Source organism: Eucyclogobius newberryi, unplaced genomic scaffold (genome assembly GCF_026437365.1).
Source record: "Eucyclogobius newberryi isolate DKJ021-1_F unplaced genomic scaffold, fEucNew1.0.hap1 SCAF_197, whole genome shotgun sequence".
NCBI lineage: Eukaryota > Metazoa > Chordata > Actinopteri > Gobiiformes > Gobiidae > Eucyclogobius > Eucyclogobius newberryi.
Genome location: NW_027315831.1, coordinates 113,957 through 128,863, shown reverse-complemented (window position 1 = coordinate 128,863; position 14,907 = coordinate 113,957). Strand labels below are relative to the sequence as shown.

Here is a 14,907-nt window from a genome sequence, read left to right as displayed (position 1 = left end):
AACGACGCACGTGTCTATCGCCCGATGTGACGACGCACGTGTCTATCGCCTGATATAACGACGCACGTGTCTATCGCCTGATATAACGACGCACGTGTCTATCGCCCGATGTGACGACGCACGTGTCTATCGCCTGATATAACGACGCACGTGTCTATCGCCCGATGTGACGACGCACGTGTCTATCGCCTGATATAACGATGCACGTGTCTATCGCCCGATGTGACGACGCAAGTGTCTATCGCCTGATATAACGACGCACGTGTCTATCGCCCGATGTGACGACGCACGTGTCTATCGCCTGATATAACGACGCACGTGTCTATCGCCCGATGTGACGACGCACGTGTCTATCGCCCGATGTGACGACGCACGTGTCTATCGCCTGATGTGACGACGCACGTGTCTATCGCCTGATGTGACGATGCACGTGTCTATCGCCTGATATAACGACGCACGTGTCTATCGCCTGATGTGACGATGCACGTGTCTATCGCCTGATATAACGACGCACGTGTCTATCGCCTGATATAACGACGCACGTGTCTATCGCCCGATGTGACGACGCACGTGTCTATCGCCTGATATAACGACGCACGTGTCTATCGCCCGATGTGACGACGCAAGTGTCTATCGCCTGATATAACGACGCACGTGTCTATCGCCCGATGTGACGACGCAAGTGTCTATCGCCTGATGTGACGACGCACGTGTCTATCGCCTGATATAACGACGCACGTGTCTATCGCCCGATGTGACGACGCAAGTGTCTATCGCCTGATATAACGACGCACGTGTCTATCGCCTGATGTGACGACGCACGTGTCTATCGCCTGATGTGACGACGCACGTGTCTATCGCCCGACGTGACGACGCACGTGTCTATCGCCCGATGTGACGACGCAAGTGTCTATCGCCTGATGTGACGACGCACGTGTCTATCGCCTGATGTGACGACGCACGTGTCTATCGCCTGATATAACGACGCACGTGTCTATCGCCCGATGTGACGACGCAAGTGTCTATCGCCTGATATAACGACGCACGTGTCTATCGCCTGATGTGACGACGCACGTGTCTATCGCCCGATGTGACGACGCACGTGTCTATCGCCTGATGTGACGACGCACGTGTCTATCGCCTGATGTGACGACGGACGTGTCTATCGCCTGATGTGACGACGCACGTGTCTATCGCCTGATGTGACGACGCACGTGTCTATCGCCCGATGTGACGACGCACGTGTCTATCGCCCGATGTGACGACGCACGTGTCTATCGCCCGATGTGACGACGCACGTGTCTATCGCCTGATGTGACGACGCACGTGTCTATCGCCTGATGTGACGACGCACGTGTCTATCGCCTGATGTGACGACGCACGTGTCTATCGCCTGATATAACGACGCACGTGTCTATCGCCTGATATAACGACGCATGTGTCTATCGCCCGATGTGACGACGCAAGTGTCTATCGCCTGATGTGACGACGCACGTGTCTATCGCCCGATGTGACGACGCACGTGTCTATCGCCCGATGTGACGACGCACATGTCTATCGCCCGATGTGACGACGCACATGTCTATCGCCTGATATAACGACGCACGTGTCTATCGCCCGATGTGACGACGCACGTGTCTATCGCCTGATATAACGACGCACGTGTCTATCGCCCGATGTGACGACGCAAGTGTCTATCGCCTGATATAACGACGCACGTGTCTATCGCCTGATGTGACGACGCACGTGTCTATCGCCTGATATAACGACGCACGTGTCTATCGCCCGATGTGACGACGCACGTGTCTATCGCCTGATGTGACGACGCAAGTGTCTATCGCCTGATGTGACGACGCACGTGTCTATCGCCTGATATAACGACGCACGTGTCTATCGCCCGATGTGACGACGCAAGTGTCTATCGCCTGATGTGACGACGCACGTGTCTATCGCCTGATATAACGACGCACGTGTCTATCGCCCGATGTGACGACGCACGTGTCTATCGCCCGATGTGACGACGCACGTGTCTATCGCCTGATGTGACGACGCACGTGTCTATCGCCTGATGTGACGATGCACGTGTCTATCGCCTGATATAACGACGCACGTGTCTATCGCCTGATGTGACGATGCACGTGTCTATCGCCTGATATAACGACGCACGTGTCTATCGCCTGATATAACGACGCACGTGTCTATCGCCCGATGTGACGACGCACGTGTCTATCGCCCGATGTGACGACGCACGTGTCTATCGCCTGATATAACGACGCACGTGTCTATCGCCCGATGTGACGACGCACGTGTCTATCGCCTGATATAACGACGCACGTGTCTATCGCCCGATGTGACGACGCACGTGTCTATCGCCTGATGTGACGACGCACGTGTCTATCGCCTGATATAACGACGCACGTGTCTATCGCCTGATGTGACGACGCACGTGTCTATCGCCTGATATAACGACGCACGTGTCTATCGCCTGATGTGACGACGCACGTGTCTATCGCCCGATGTGACGACGCACGTGTCTATCGCCTGATGTGACGACGCACGTGTCTATCGCCCGATGTGACGACGCACGTGTCTATCGCCCGATGTGACGACGCACGTGTCTATCGCCTGATGTGACGACGCACGTGTCTATCGCCCGATGTAACGACGCACGTGTCTATCGCCTGATGTGACGACGCACGTGTCTATCGCCCGATGTGACGACGCACGTGTCTATCGCCTGATGTGACGACGCACGTGTCTATCGCCTGATGTGACGACGCACGTGTCTATCGCCTGATGTGACGACGCACGTGTCTATCGCCTGATGTGACGACGCACGTGTCTATCGCCCGATGTGACGACGCACGTGTCTATCGCCTGATGTGACGACGCACGTGTCTATCGCCTGATGTGACGACGCACGTGTCTATCGCCCGATGTAACGACGCACGTGTCTATCGCCTGATGTGACGACGCACGTGTCTATCGCCCGATGTGACGACGCACGTGTCTATCGCCTGATGTGACGACGCACGTGTCTATCGCCTGATGTGACGACGCACGTGTCTATCGCCCGATGTGACGACGCACGTGTCTATCGCCCGATGTGACGACGCACGTGTCTATCGCCCGATGTGACGACGCACGTGTCTATCGCCTGATATAACGACGCACGTGTCTATCGCCCGATGTGACGACGCACGTGTCTATCGCCTGATGTGACGACGCAAGTGTCTATCGCCTGATGTGACGACGCACGTGTCTATCGCCTGATATAACGACGCACGTGTCTATCGCCCGATGTGACGACGCAAGTGTCTATCGCCTGATGTGACGACGCACGTGTCTATCGCCTGATGTGACGATGCACGTGTCTATCGCCTGATATAACGACGCACGTGTCTATCGCCCGATGTGACGACGCACGTGTCTATCGCCTGATGTGACGACGCACGTGTCTATCGCCTGATGTGACGATGCACGTGTCTATCGCCTGATATAACGACGCACGTGTCTATCGCCTGATGTGACGATGCACGTGTCTATCGCCTGATATAACGACGCACGTGTCTATCGCCTGATATAACGACGCACGTGTCTATCGCCCGATGTGACGACGCACGTGTCTATCGCCTGATATAACGACGCACGTGTCTATCGCCCGATGTGACGACGCAAGTGTCTATCGCCTGATATAACGACGCACGTGTCTATCGCCCGATGTGACGACGCAAGTGTCTATCGCCTGATATAACGACGCAAGTGTCTATCGCCTGATATAACGACGCACGTGTCTATCGCCCGATGTGACGACGCACGTGTCTATCGCCTGATGTGACGACGGACGTGTCTATCGCCTGATGTGACGACGCACGTGTCTATCGCCTGATGTGACGACGCACGTGTCTATCGCCCGATGTGACGACGCACGTGTCTATCGCCCGATGTGACGACGCACGTGTCTATCGCCCGATGTGACGACGCACGTGTCTATCGCCTGATGTGACGACGCACGTGTCTATCGCCCGATGTGACGACGCACGTGTCTATCGCCTGATGTGACGACGCACGTGTCTATCGCCTGATGTGACGACGCACGTGTCTATCGCCTGATGTGACGACGCACGTGTCTATCGCCTGATGTGACGACGCACGTGTCTATTACCTGATATGACGATGCACGTGTCCTTGGCCCGCCTCTTCATGGCCTTGTAGGCGGCGTCGGACACGGAGTAAAGGTGGGGGGGGTTCTCGTAGAGTTCGCGGCCTCGGTACGCCTCGATCGTGTCCGGGCCGTAAATGTCCATCTCTCTGTACGGATTGACCGAGACCACCACCTCGCCGATGAAGGTGTAGGTCCGCCCCTTCTCGAACCTGAAACACGCCATGAGAATGTGAAGCGTGTTCGTTTAACGATCAGTGATAAAGCAAGACTCAGATGAACCCAGTACAAATGTGTTTCTGCTTTAATTCTGGTTTTACTTTGGGACTCAACCATCGTCATAACGGTTGTGTAGTTGTGTAGTTGTGTAGTTGTGTGTTTTGTGTCACGCTCCGCCTGAACACTTACATACTGCACCTTTAAGACTGTATACTGCACCTTTAAGTCTGTCCTGGGCTCACATCAGAGTGACACGCGCCCATATTTGATCAGGTTCAGAACAGGAAATGACACGTGCTCCGCCTCCACCCGACAGGAAGTGAGAGTGCGGTCAGAGGTCGTCATGGAGAAGGCCGCTTGAGTAAGACGTGTGTCAAGCATGGAGGATTGAGAAACGAGAGGAGGGTGAATTGAGCTCTAACATGTGAGCTCTAAACTATGAGCTCTAAACTCATTTCACCACGGACCAGAGCTACACAACACACCCAGCTGCTCGTCTCCATGGTGACGACACACACAGCTGCTCGTCTCCATGGTGACGACACACACACAGCTGCTCGTCTCCATGGTGACGACACACACAGCTGCTCGTCTCCATGGTGACGACACACACCCAGCTGCTCGTCTCCATGGTGACGACACACACCCAGCTGCTCGTCTCCATGGTGACGACACACACAGCTGCTCGTCTCCATGGTGACGACACACACACAGCTGCTCGTCTCCATGGTGACGACACACACAGCTGCTCGTCTCCATGGTGACGACACACACAGCTGCTCGTCTCCATGGTGACGACACACACACAGCTGCTCGTCTCCATGGTGACGACACACACACAGCTGCTCGTCTCCATGGTGACGACACACACAGCTGCTCGTCTCCATGGTGATGGACGTGTTTAATGACAAACTCTGACACTTTCAGTCCGTTGGGATGAAAACCCAGCCCGGTTGTCATGACGAATCAAAACAAAATGCTGTGTCTTTTGAATGGGCAAAAGTCCTGAAGCTAAAGCTGAAACCCAAGACTACGTCGCCATGGAAACCAGGACGTGCCAGACCCTCCAGCAGAAAAGCTCCACAGTGAACTTGAAAAACTCTCATCACTGAATACTTCATGTACTCGCTTCATGACAGAAGTATTTGTGTATTTCTGATCAAACGTTCACTCCATATTTGACATATTTATGATGTGAAGAATTAGCCCTATTTTTATTTTTTCAATTTTAGATTTCCTCATTCTGTTTGTGACATAAGCACTTTTCCTACTCGTCCTCCGCTGGACGTTGTGTTTCGCTGGACGTTGTGTTCTGCTGGACGTTGTGTTTCGCTGGACGTTGTGTTTCGCTGGACGTTGTGTTCTGCTGGACGTTGTGTTCTGCTGGACGTTGTGTTTCGCTGGACGTTGTGTTTCGCTGGACGTTGTGTTTCGCTGGACGTTGTGTTTCGCTGGACGTTGTGTTCTGCTGGACGTTGTGTTTCGCTGGACGTTGTGTTCTGCTGGACGTTGTGTTTCGCTGGACGTTGTGTTCTGCTGGACGTTGTGTTCTGCTGGACGTTGTGTTCCACTGGACGTTGTGTTCTGCTGGACGTTGTGTTTCGCTGGACGTTGTGTTTCGCTGGACGTTGTGTTTCGCTGGACGTTGTGTTCCGCTGGACGTTGTGTTCTGCTGGACGTTGTGTTCCGCTGGACGTTGTGTTCCGCTGGACGTTGTGTTTCGCTGGACGTTGTGTTTCGCTGGGCGTTGTGTTTCGCTGGACGTTGTGTTCTGCTGGACGTTGTGTTTCGCTGGACGTTGTGTTCTGCTGGACGTTGTGTTTCGCTGGACGTTGTGTTCTGCTGGACGTTGTGTTCTGCTGGACGTTGTGTTCTGCTGGACGTTGTGTTTCGCTGGACGTTGTGTTTCGCTGGACGTTGTGTTTCGCTGGACGTTGTGTTCTGCTGGACGTTGTGTTCCGCTGGACGTTGTGTTCTGCTGGACGTTGTGTTCTGCTGGACGTTGTGTTTCGCTGGACGTTGTGTTTCGCTGGACGTTGTGTTCTGCTGGACGTTGTGTTCTGCTGGACGTTGTGTTCCACTGGACGTTGTGTTCTGCTGGACGTTGTGTTTCGCTGGACGTTGTGTTCTGCTGGACGTTGTGTTTCGCTGGACGTTGTGTTTCGCTGGACGTTGTGTTTCGCTGGACGTTGTGTTCTGCTGGACGTTTTGTTCACTGGACGTTGTGTTCTGCTGGACGTTGTGTTTCGCTGGACGTTGTGTTTCGCTGGACGTTGTGTTTCGCTGGACGTTGTGTTCTGCTGGACGTTTTGTTTCACTGGACGTTGTGTTCTGCTGGACGTTGTGTTTCGCTGGACGTTGTGTTTCGCTGGACGTTGTGTTTCACTGGACGTTGTGTTTCGCTGGACGTTGTGTTCTGCTGGACGTTGTGTTTCGCTGTACGTTGTGTTCTGCTGGACGTTGTGTTCTGCTGGACGTTGTGTTCTGCTGGACGTTGTGTTTCGCTGGACGTTGTGTTTCGCTGGACGTTGTGTTCTGCTGGACGTTGTGTTCTGCTGGACGTTGTGTTTCGCTGGACGTTGTGTTTCGCTGGACGTTGTGTTCTGCTGGACGTTGTGTTTCGCTGGACGTTGTGTTTCACTGGACGTTGTGTTTCGCTGGACGTTGTGTTTCGCTGGACGTTGTGTTCCGCTGGACGTTGTGTTCTGCTGGACGTTGTGTTTCGCTGGACGTTGTGTTTCGCTGGACGTTGTGTTCTGCTGGACGTTGTGTTTCGCTGGACGTTGTGTTCTGCTGGACGTTGTGTTCTGCTGGACGTTGTGTTTCGCTGGACGTTGTGTTTCGCTGGACGTTGTGTTCTGCTGGACGTTGTGTTCTGCTGGACGTTGTGTTTCGCTGGACGTTGTGTTCTGCTGGACGTTGTGTTCTGCTGGACGTTGTGTTTCGCTGGACGTTGTGTTTCACTGGACGTTGTGTTTCACTGGACGTTGTGTTTCGCTGGACGTTGTGTTTCGCTGGAGGATTAGAACATCGTGAACATAATTTTGTGGATCATAAACGAGCGTTTCTGTTTCGACATCGGTATCGACATCGGTATGGAGACGATTCCTCAGTACTGAAGTCGGGTTTGAAGTGTTGGAGACAGAGTTGCATCAGAGGGAAACGAAACGCCGCTGTACAAATCGGTGATTGCGCTGAGACGGCGACTTCTAAAAACAGAACTGAAGACTTCCCGTAAAGAGTCTAACCACTGACCAGAACACGCCGCGGTCAGATACAGACGTACGGTTACTGTACATTAATATATAACTAATGAGGCAAAGGTTATGAACGACTCGGCTGCAGCTCGTGATGTTCTGAATGAAGAGCGTCGTTCACATGAGATTAAAACCACCCCAAACTCTCGTTATTATCACTGGTGTTTTTCCTCATTCACGGCGTGATGCCTCCACCGCGTGAGGCCTCCACCGCGTGAGGCCTCCACCGCGTGAGGCCTCCACCGCGTGATGCCTCCACCGCGTGAGGCCTCCACCGCGTGAGGCCTCCACCGCGTGAGGCCTCCACCGCGTGAGGCCTCCACCGCGTGAGGCCTCCACCGCGTGATGCCTCCACCGCGTGAGGCCTCCACCGCGTGAGGCCTCCACCGCGTGAGGCCTCCACCGCGTGAGGCCTCCACCGCGTGAGGCCTCCACCGCGTGATGCCTCCACCGCGTGAGGCCTCCACCGCGTGAGGCCTCCACCGCGTGAGGCCTCCACCGCGTGAGGCCTCCACCGCGTGAGGCCTCCACCGCGTGAGGCCTCCACCGCGTGATGCCTCCACCGCGTGAGGCCTCCACCGCGTGAGGCCTCCACCGCGTGATGCCTCCACCGCGTGAGGCCTCCACCGCGTGAGGCCTCCACCGCGTGATGCCTCCACCGCGTGATGCCTCCACCGCGTGAGGCCTCCACCGCGTGATGCCTCCACCGCGTGAGGCCTCCACCGCGTGAGGCCTCCACCGCGTGAGGCCTCCACCGCGTGATGCCTCCACCGCGTGATGCCTCCACCGCGTGAGGCCTCCACCGCGTGTGGCCTCCACCGCGTGAGGCCTCCACCGCGTGAGGCCTCCACCGCGTGAGGCCTCCACCGCGTGATGCCTCCACCGCGTGAGGCCTCCACCGCGTGATGCCTCCACCGCGTGAGGCCTCCACCGCGTGATGCCTCCACCGCGTGAGGCCTCCACCGCGTGATGCCTCCACCGCGTGATGCCTCCACCGCGTGAGGCCTCCACCGCGTGATGCCTCCACCGCGTGAGGCCTCCACCGCGTGAGGCCTCCACCGCGTGAGGCCTCCACCGCGTGAGGCCTCCACCGCGTGATGCCTCCACCGCGTGAGGCCTCCACCGCGTGATGCCTCCACCGCGTGAGGCCTCCACCGCGTGATGCCTCCACCGCGTGAGGCCTCCACCGCGTGATGCCTCCACCGCGTGATGCCTCCACCGCGTGAGGCCTCCACCGCGTGATGCCTCCACCGCGTGAGGCCTCCACCGCGTTAGGCCTCCACCGCGTGATGCCTCCACCGCGTGAGGCCTCCACCGCGTGAGGCCTCCACCGCGTGATGCCTCCACCGCGTGATGCCTCCACCGCGTGATGCCTCCACCGCGTGAGGCCTCCACCGCGTGATGCCTCCACCGCGTGAGGCCTCCACCGCGTGATGCCTCCACCGCGTGAGGCCTCCACCGCGTGATGCCTCCACCGCGTGATGCCTCCACCGCGTGAGGCCTCCACCGCGTGATGCCTCCACCGCGTGAGGCCTCCACCGCGTGAGGCCTCCACCGCGTGATGCCTCCACCGCGTGATGCCTCCACCGCGTGATGCCTCCACCGCGTGAGGCCTCCACCGCGTGATGCCTCCACCGCGTGAGGCCTCCACCGCGTGATGCCTCCACCGCGTGAGGCCTCCACCGCGTGTGGCCTCCACCGCGTGATGCCTCCACCGCGTGAGGCCTCCACCGCGTGATGCCTCCACCGCGTGAGGCCTCCACCGCGTGATGCCTCCACCGCGTGAGGCCTCCACCGCGTGAGGCCTCCACCGCGTGATGCCTCCACCGCGTGAGGCCTCCACCGCGTGATGCCTCCACCGCGTGAGGCCTCCACCGCGTGATGCCTCCACCGCGTGATGCCTCCACCGCGTGAGGCCTCCACCGCGTGATGCCTCCACCGCGTGATGCCTCCACCGCGTGAGGCCTCCACCGCGTGAGGCCTCCACCGCGTGTGGCCTCCACCGCGTGTGGCCTCCACCGCGTGAGGCCTCCACCGCGTGAGGCCTCCACCGCGTGAGACCTCCACCGCGTGAGGCCTCCACCGCGTGAGGCCTCCACCGCGTGAGGCCTCCACCGCGTGATGCCTCCACCGCGTGAGGCCTCCACCGCGTGAGGCCTCCACCGCGTGATGCCTCCACCGCGTGAGGCCTCCACCGCGTGAGGCCTCCACCGCGTGATGCCTCCACCGCGTGATGCCTCCACCGCGTGAGGCCTCCACCGCGTGATGCCTCCACCGCGTGATGCCTCCACCGCGTGAGGCCTCCACCGCGTGATGCCTCCACCGCGTGAGGCCTCCACCGCGTGTGGCCTCCACCGCGTGAGGCCTCCACCGCGTGAGGCCTCCACCGCGTGAGGCCTCCACCGCGTGAAGCCTCCACCGCGTGAGGCCTCCACCGCGTGAGGCCTCCACCGCGTGATGCCTCCACCGCGTGAGGCCTCCACCGTGTGATGCCTCCACCGCGTGAGGCCTCCACCGCGTGATGCCTCCACCGCGTGAGGCCTCCACCGCGTGATGCCTCCACCGCGTGAGGCCTCCACCGCGTGATGCCTCCACCGCGTGAGGCCTCCACCGCGTGATGCCTCCACCGCGTGATGCCTCCACCGCGTGAGGCCTCCACCGCGTGAGGCCTCCACCGCGTGATGCCTCCACCGCGTGATGCCTCCACCGCGTGAGGCCTCCACCGCGTGATGCCTCCACCGCGTGATGCCTCCACCGCGTGAGGCCTCCACCGCGTGAGGCCTCCACCGCGTGAGGCCTCCACCGCGTGATGCCTCCACCGCGTGAGGCCTCCACCGCGTGAGGCCTCCACCGCGTGATGCCTCCACCGCGTGAGGCCTCCACCGCGTGATGCCTCCACCGCGTGATGCCTCCACCGCGTGAGGCCTCCACCGCGTGATGCCTCCACCGCGTGAGGCCTCCACCGCGTGATGCCTCCACCGCGTGAGGCCTCCACCGCGTGATGCCTCCACCGCGTGATGCCTCCACCGCGTGAGGCCTCCACCGCGTGAGGCCTCCACCGCGTGAGGCCTCCACCGCGTGATGCCTCCACCGCGTGATGCCTCCACCGCGTGAGGCCTCCACCGCGTGAGGCCTCCACCGCGTGATGCCTCCACCGCGTGAGGCCTCCACCGCGTGATGCCTCCACCGCGTGAGGCCTCCACCGCGTGAGGCCTCCACCGCGTGATGCCTCCACCGCGTGAGGCCTCCACCGCGTGATGCCTCCACCGCGTGAGGCCTCCACCATGTGCTGCCTCCACTGTGCTTCACTCTGGAGATGGTCCTGAAGAACATCTCCACCGTGTGTTTCAGTCTTTGTTCCATCAGAGACGTTTGGTTCTGGTCTGTCCTTCAGGAGCCTATAACTGAGAACTGGCCCCTCGGTCTCCCACGATCGCTCAGAGTCTGGCAGGTTCCAAACTGTTTCCATTTCCAGATGATGGAAGCCACTGTGCTCAGAGGAACCTTCAGTGCTCCAGTCAGTGCCTCCTGTCTCTGAGGTCTACAGACAGTTCCTATGACAGTTCCTCTGAGGTCTACAGACAGTTCCTCTGAGGTCTACAGACAGTTCCTCTGAGGTCTACAGACAGTTCCATTGAGGTCTACAGACAGTTCCTCTGAGGTCTACAGACAGTTCCTCTGAGGTCTACAGACAGTTCCATTGAGGTCCTTCTTGAGCTCGGTTTGTTTATAAGGGCTTTGCTTTTACACATTTGCAAAGATTTCTAACGACGCTATGTTTGCAGAATGTTGATGCAAATAATGAACTTTTTGGGATGAAACTGTAACAGAACAAACTGTGGAAAAAGAAGAACTTTCTGTCGATCATTCTTTTTGCTCCTGTATTTGCACTTTCACTTCAGTAACGGAATGTACCAGAACTTCCTCCCATAGCTTTTTGACTCTTCATGGTTTCTTCTGCAGTCTGTAGCTTTAGCGCTGTTAGCTCCTCCTCCTCCTCCACCTCCTCCACCTCCTCCACCTCTTTCCATCCAAACTCACCTCAACTTCAGGTTCTCCATGAACTGCTCCATCGTGACCTCGTCCAGCAACGTGAAGTCGGACTTCCCGAACTCCAGGCCCTCCAGCTCCGCCATGGCTTCACTCTTCTCCTCTTCCTCCTCGTGCTGTTCCTCCTCGTGCCGTTCCTCCTCGCGCTCGCTCTTCTCCTCCTCGCGCTCGCTCTTCTCCTCCTCGCGCTCGCTCTTCTCCTCCTCGCGCTCGCTCTTCTCCTCCTCGCGCTCGCTCTGTCACTGCTGCTGCTCGTTCTGCTGCGAGAAGAGGAAGGAGCACAAGCGTTGGCGGGGAAGTTGAGCTGAGGGCGTGGTCTCGCTCCGGGGGGCGTGGTTTAACAGGCCCCCGCCCAAAAACGACTCAAAAAGAGGCTGAGCGAGAGAAGGAACTGAACGAGAGGAGGAACTGACAGAGCGAGATGTTGGAGAAGGAGAGAAGAACCAGGAGGAGAGACGTGAAGTTCAGGACGCACTATTTTATCTTCAGATGTCGTTCAGATTCAGTGTAAGTCTGTGTCACATCACACAGATGGGGAAACAAAATGCGAGTCAGGCCCAATCTGAGAAATGTGATTCATATTCTGTGAAAAGATAAAGCCCAGTTTCACTGGAACTCGTGCTAAATGTCAGATCCTAATGTAACAAATCGTCTTAATTAATCATTTTATTTCTTCTTATAATTTAATGTTTTTAACTGAAACATGGCTTGAGAAAAACATAAGAAATGTAGTTCTGATAGAATCTGCTCCACCAACTTTAAGTTTGAATCTGAAACACGAGAAAACAAAAAAGGGGCGGAGTCTGTGCTGTCTTTAGGGATGAAATAATGACTCGCAGGTTGTCTTTTGGGGTGTTTTCATCATTTGAGTATGTCTCCTTTAAAATGGAGCTAAAACAGTCTCATCCTCTCCAGCACTGACAACGTGGTTGGTGGTTACAGGTGATTTTAATGTTCATGTGGATCATTTTTGTGACAGAAACGCTAAAGAGCTTAATGTTGTCCTTGAAACCTTCAGTCTTACTCAGCATGTGAGTGGCCCCACCCACAGCAGAGGCCCCACCCACAACAGAGTGCCCACACCTACAGCAGAATGGCCACACCCACAGCAGAGTGGCCCCACCCACAACAGAGTGCCCACACCTACAGCAGAATGGCCACACCCACAGCAGAGTGGCCCCACCCACAGCAGAGTGGCCACACCCACAACAGAGTGGCCCTACCCACAGCAGAGGCCCCACCCACAACAGAGTGGCCACACCCACAGCAGAGGCCCCACCCACAACAGAGTGGCCACACCCACAGCAGAGGGCACACTCTAGATCTCATAATTACAAAGGGGTTAAATATTTCAAATGTCAATGTGGTCGATGCTGCTCTGTTTGATCATTTCTCTTTTGACATGGAGCGGCCTCCTGCTGGTGCCAGAGTCAGGACTAAACATGGAGCGGCCTCCTGCTGGTGCCAGAGTCAGGACTAAACATGGACCGGCCTCCTGCTGGTGCCAGAGTCAGGACTAAACATGGAGCGGCCTCCTGCTGGTGCCAGAGTCAGGACTAAACATGGACCGGCCTCCTGCTGGTGCCAGAGTCAGGACTAAACATGGACCGGCCTCCTGCTGGTGCCAGAGTCAGGACTAAACATGGACCGGCCTCCTGCTGGTGCCAGAGTCAGGACTAAACATGGACCGGCCTCCTGCTGGTGCCAGAGTCAGGACTAAACATGGACTGGCCTCCTGCTGGTGCCAGAGTCAGGACTAAACATGGACCGGCCTCCTGCTGGTGCCAGAGTCAGGACTAAACATGGACCGGCCTCCTGCTGGTGCCAGAGTCAGGACTAAACATGGCCTGGCCTCCTGCTGGTGCCAGAGTCAGGACTAAACATGGACTGGCCTCCTGCTGGTGCCAGAGTCAGGACTAAACATGGAGCGGCCTCCTGCTGGTGCCAGAGTCAGGTGAAATGTGCTACAAATAAATTGCCTTTTTGCGGTGGCGTGTTTAACAAAAGAAACATTTGATCGTTCTGAGTCACAGACAAAGATCTGTGACAGAGTCAGACTTCCTCCCACCACTATTTTTTGAAACATATAAAAATAAACACACATCCAACAAATAATTTAAAATTATAGCACACAAAACCCAAAAATGTCCCATTTTATCCAAAGTCTGTTAAATGTATCAATTTTCAGGTTAAGTCCGAATGTAATTTTAAACATGTTACAAATGTCCAGTTTAATGTCGTTAGTGCATTTTGTGTCATCCATTTCTTTGTGAGCGACTTTTTCACTGTTGCCAGCAGAGGGCTCCAGAGAGCTGCTGTTTGTGTCCATGGCAGGAGTTCTGAGGCCCGAATACAGAGTCCTGAGGCCCAAATACAGAGTCCTGAGGCCCGAATACAGAGTCCTGAGGCCCAAATACAGAGTCCTGAGGCCCGAATACAGAGTCCTGAGGCCCGAATACAGAGTCCTGAGGCCCGAATACAGAGTCCTGAGGCCCGAATACAGAGTCCTGAGGCCCAAACACAGAGTCCTGAGGCCCGAATACAGAGTCCTGAGGCCCAAATACAGAGTCCTGAGGCCCGAATACAGAGTCCTGAGGCCCAAATACAGAGTCCTGAGGCCCGAATACAGAGTCCTGAGGCCCGAATACAGAGTCCTGAGGCCCAAATACAGAGTCCTGAGGCCCAAATACAGAGTCCTGAGGCCCGAATACAGAGTCCTGAGGCCCAAATACAGAGTCCTGAGGCCCGAATACAGAGTCCTGAGGCCCGAATACAGAGTCCTGAGGCCCAAACACAGAGTCCTGAGGCCCAAACACAGAGTCCTGAGGCCCGAATACAGAGTCCTGAGGCCCAAATACAGAGTCACGAGGCCCGAATACAGAGTCCTGAGGCCCGAATACAGAGTCCTGAGGCCCGAATACAGAGTCCTGAGGCCCGAATACAGAGTCCTGAGGCCCGAATACAGAGTCCTGAGGCCCAAGTACAGAGTCCTGAGGCCCAAACACAGAGTCCTGAGGCCCAAGTACAGAGTCCTGAGGCCCAAATACAGAGTCCTGAGGCCCGAATACAGAGTCCTGAGGCCCAAACACAGAGTCCTGAGGCCCAAGTACAGAGTCCTGAGGCCCGAATACAGAGTCCTGAGGCCCAAATACAGAGTCACGAGGCCCGAATACAGAGTCCTGAGGCCCGAATACAGAGTCCTGAGGCCCAAACACAGAG

General features: G+C 56.7%; 1 protein-coding gene across 1 annotated transcript; it reads right to left on the bottom strand.

The window, feature by feature from the left end:
- Window positions 1-4,165: 4,165 nt before the first annotated feature.
- On the bottom strand, window positions 4,166-11,931 carry LOC140366856 (unconventional myosin-Id-like; the record flags this gene model as incomplete). Its single annotated transcript, XM_072453041.1, has 2 exons — window positions 11,680-11,931; window positions 4,166-4,374 (listed from the first exon to the last, which is right to left on the bottom strand). Coding segments are annotated over exons 1-2 (304 nt in total), but the record flags the coding sequence as incomplete, so codon positions are not given.
- Window positions 11,932-14,907: the final 2,976 nt, after the last annotated feature.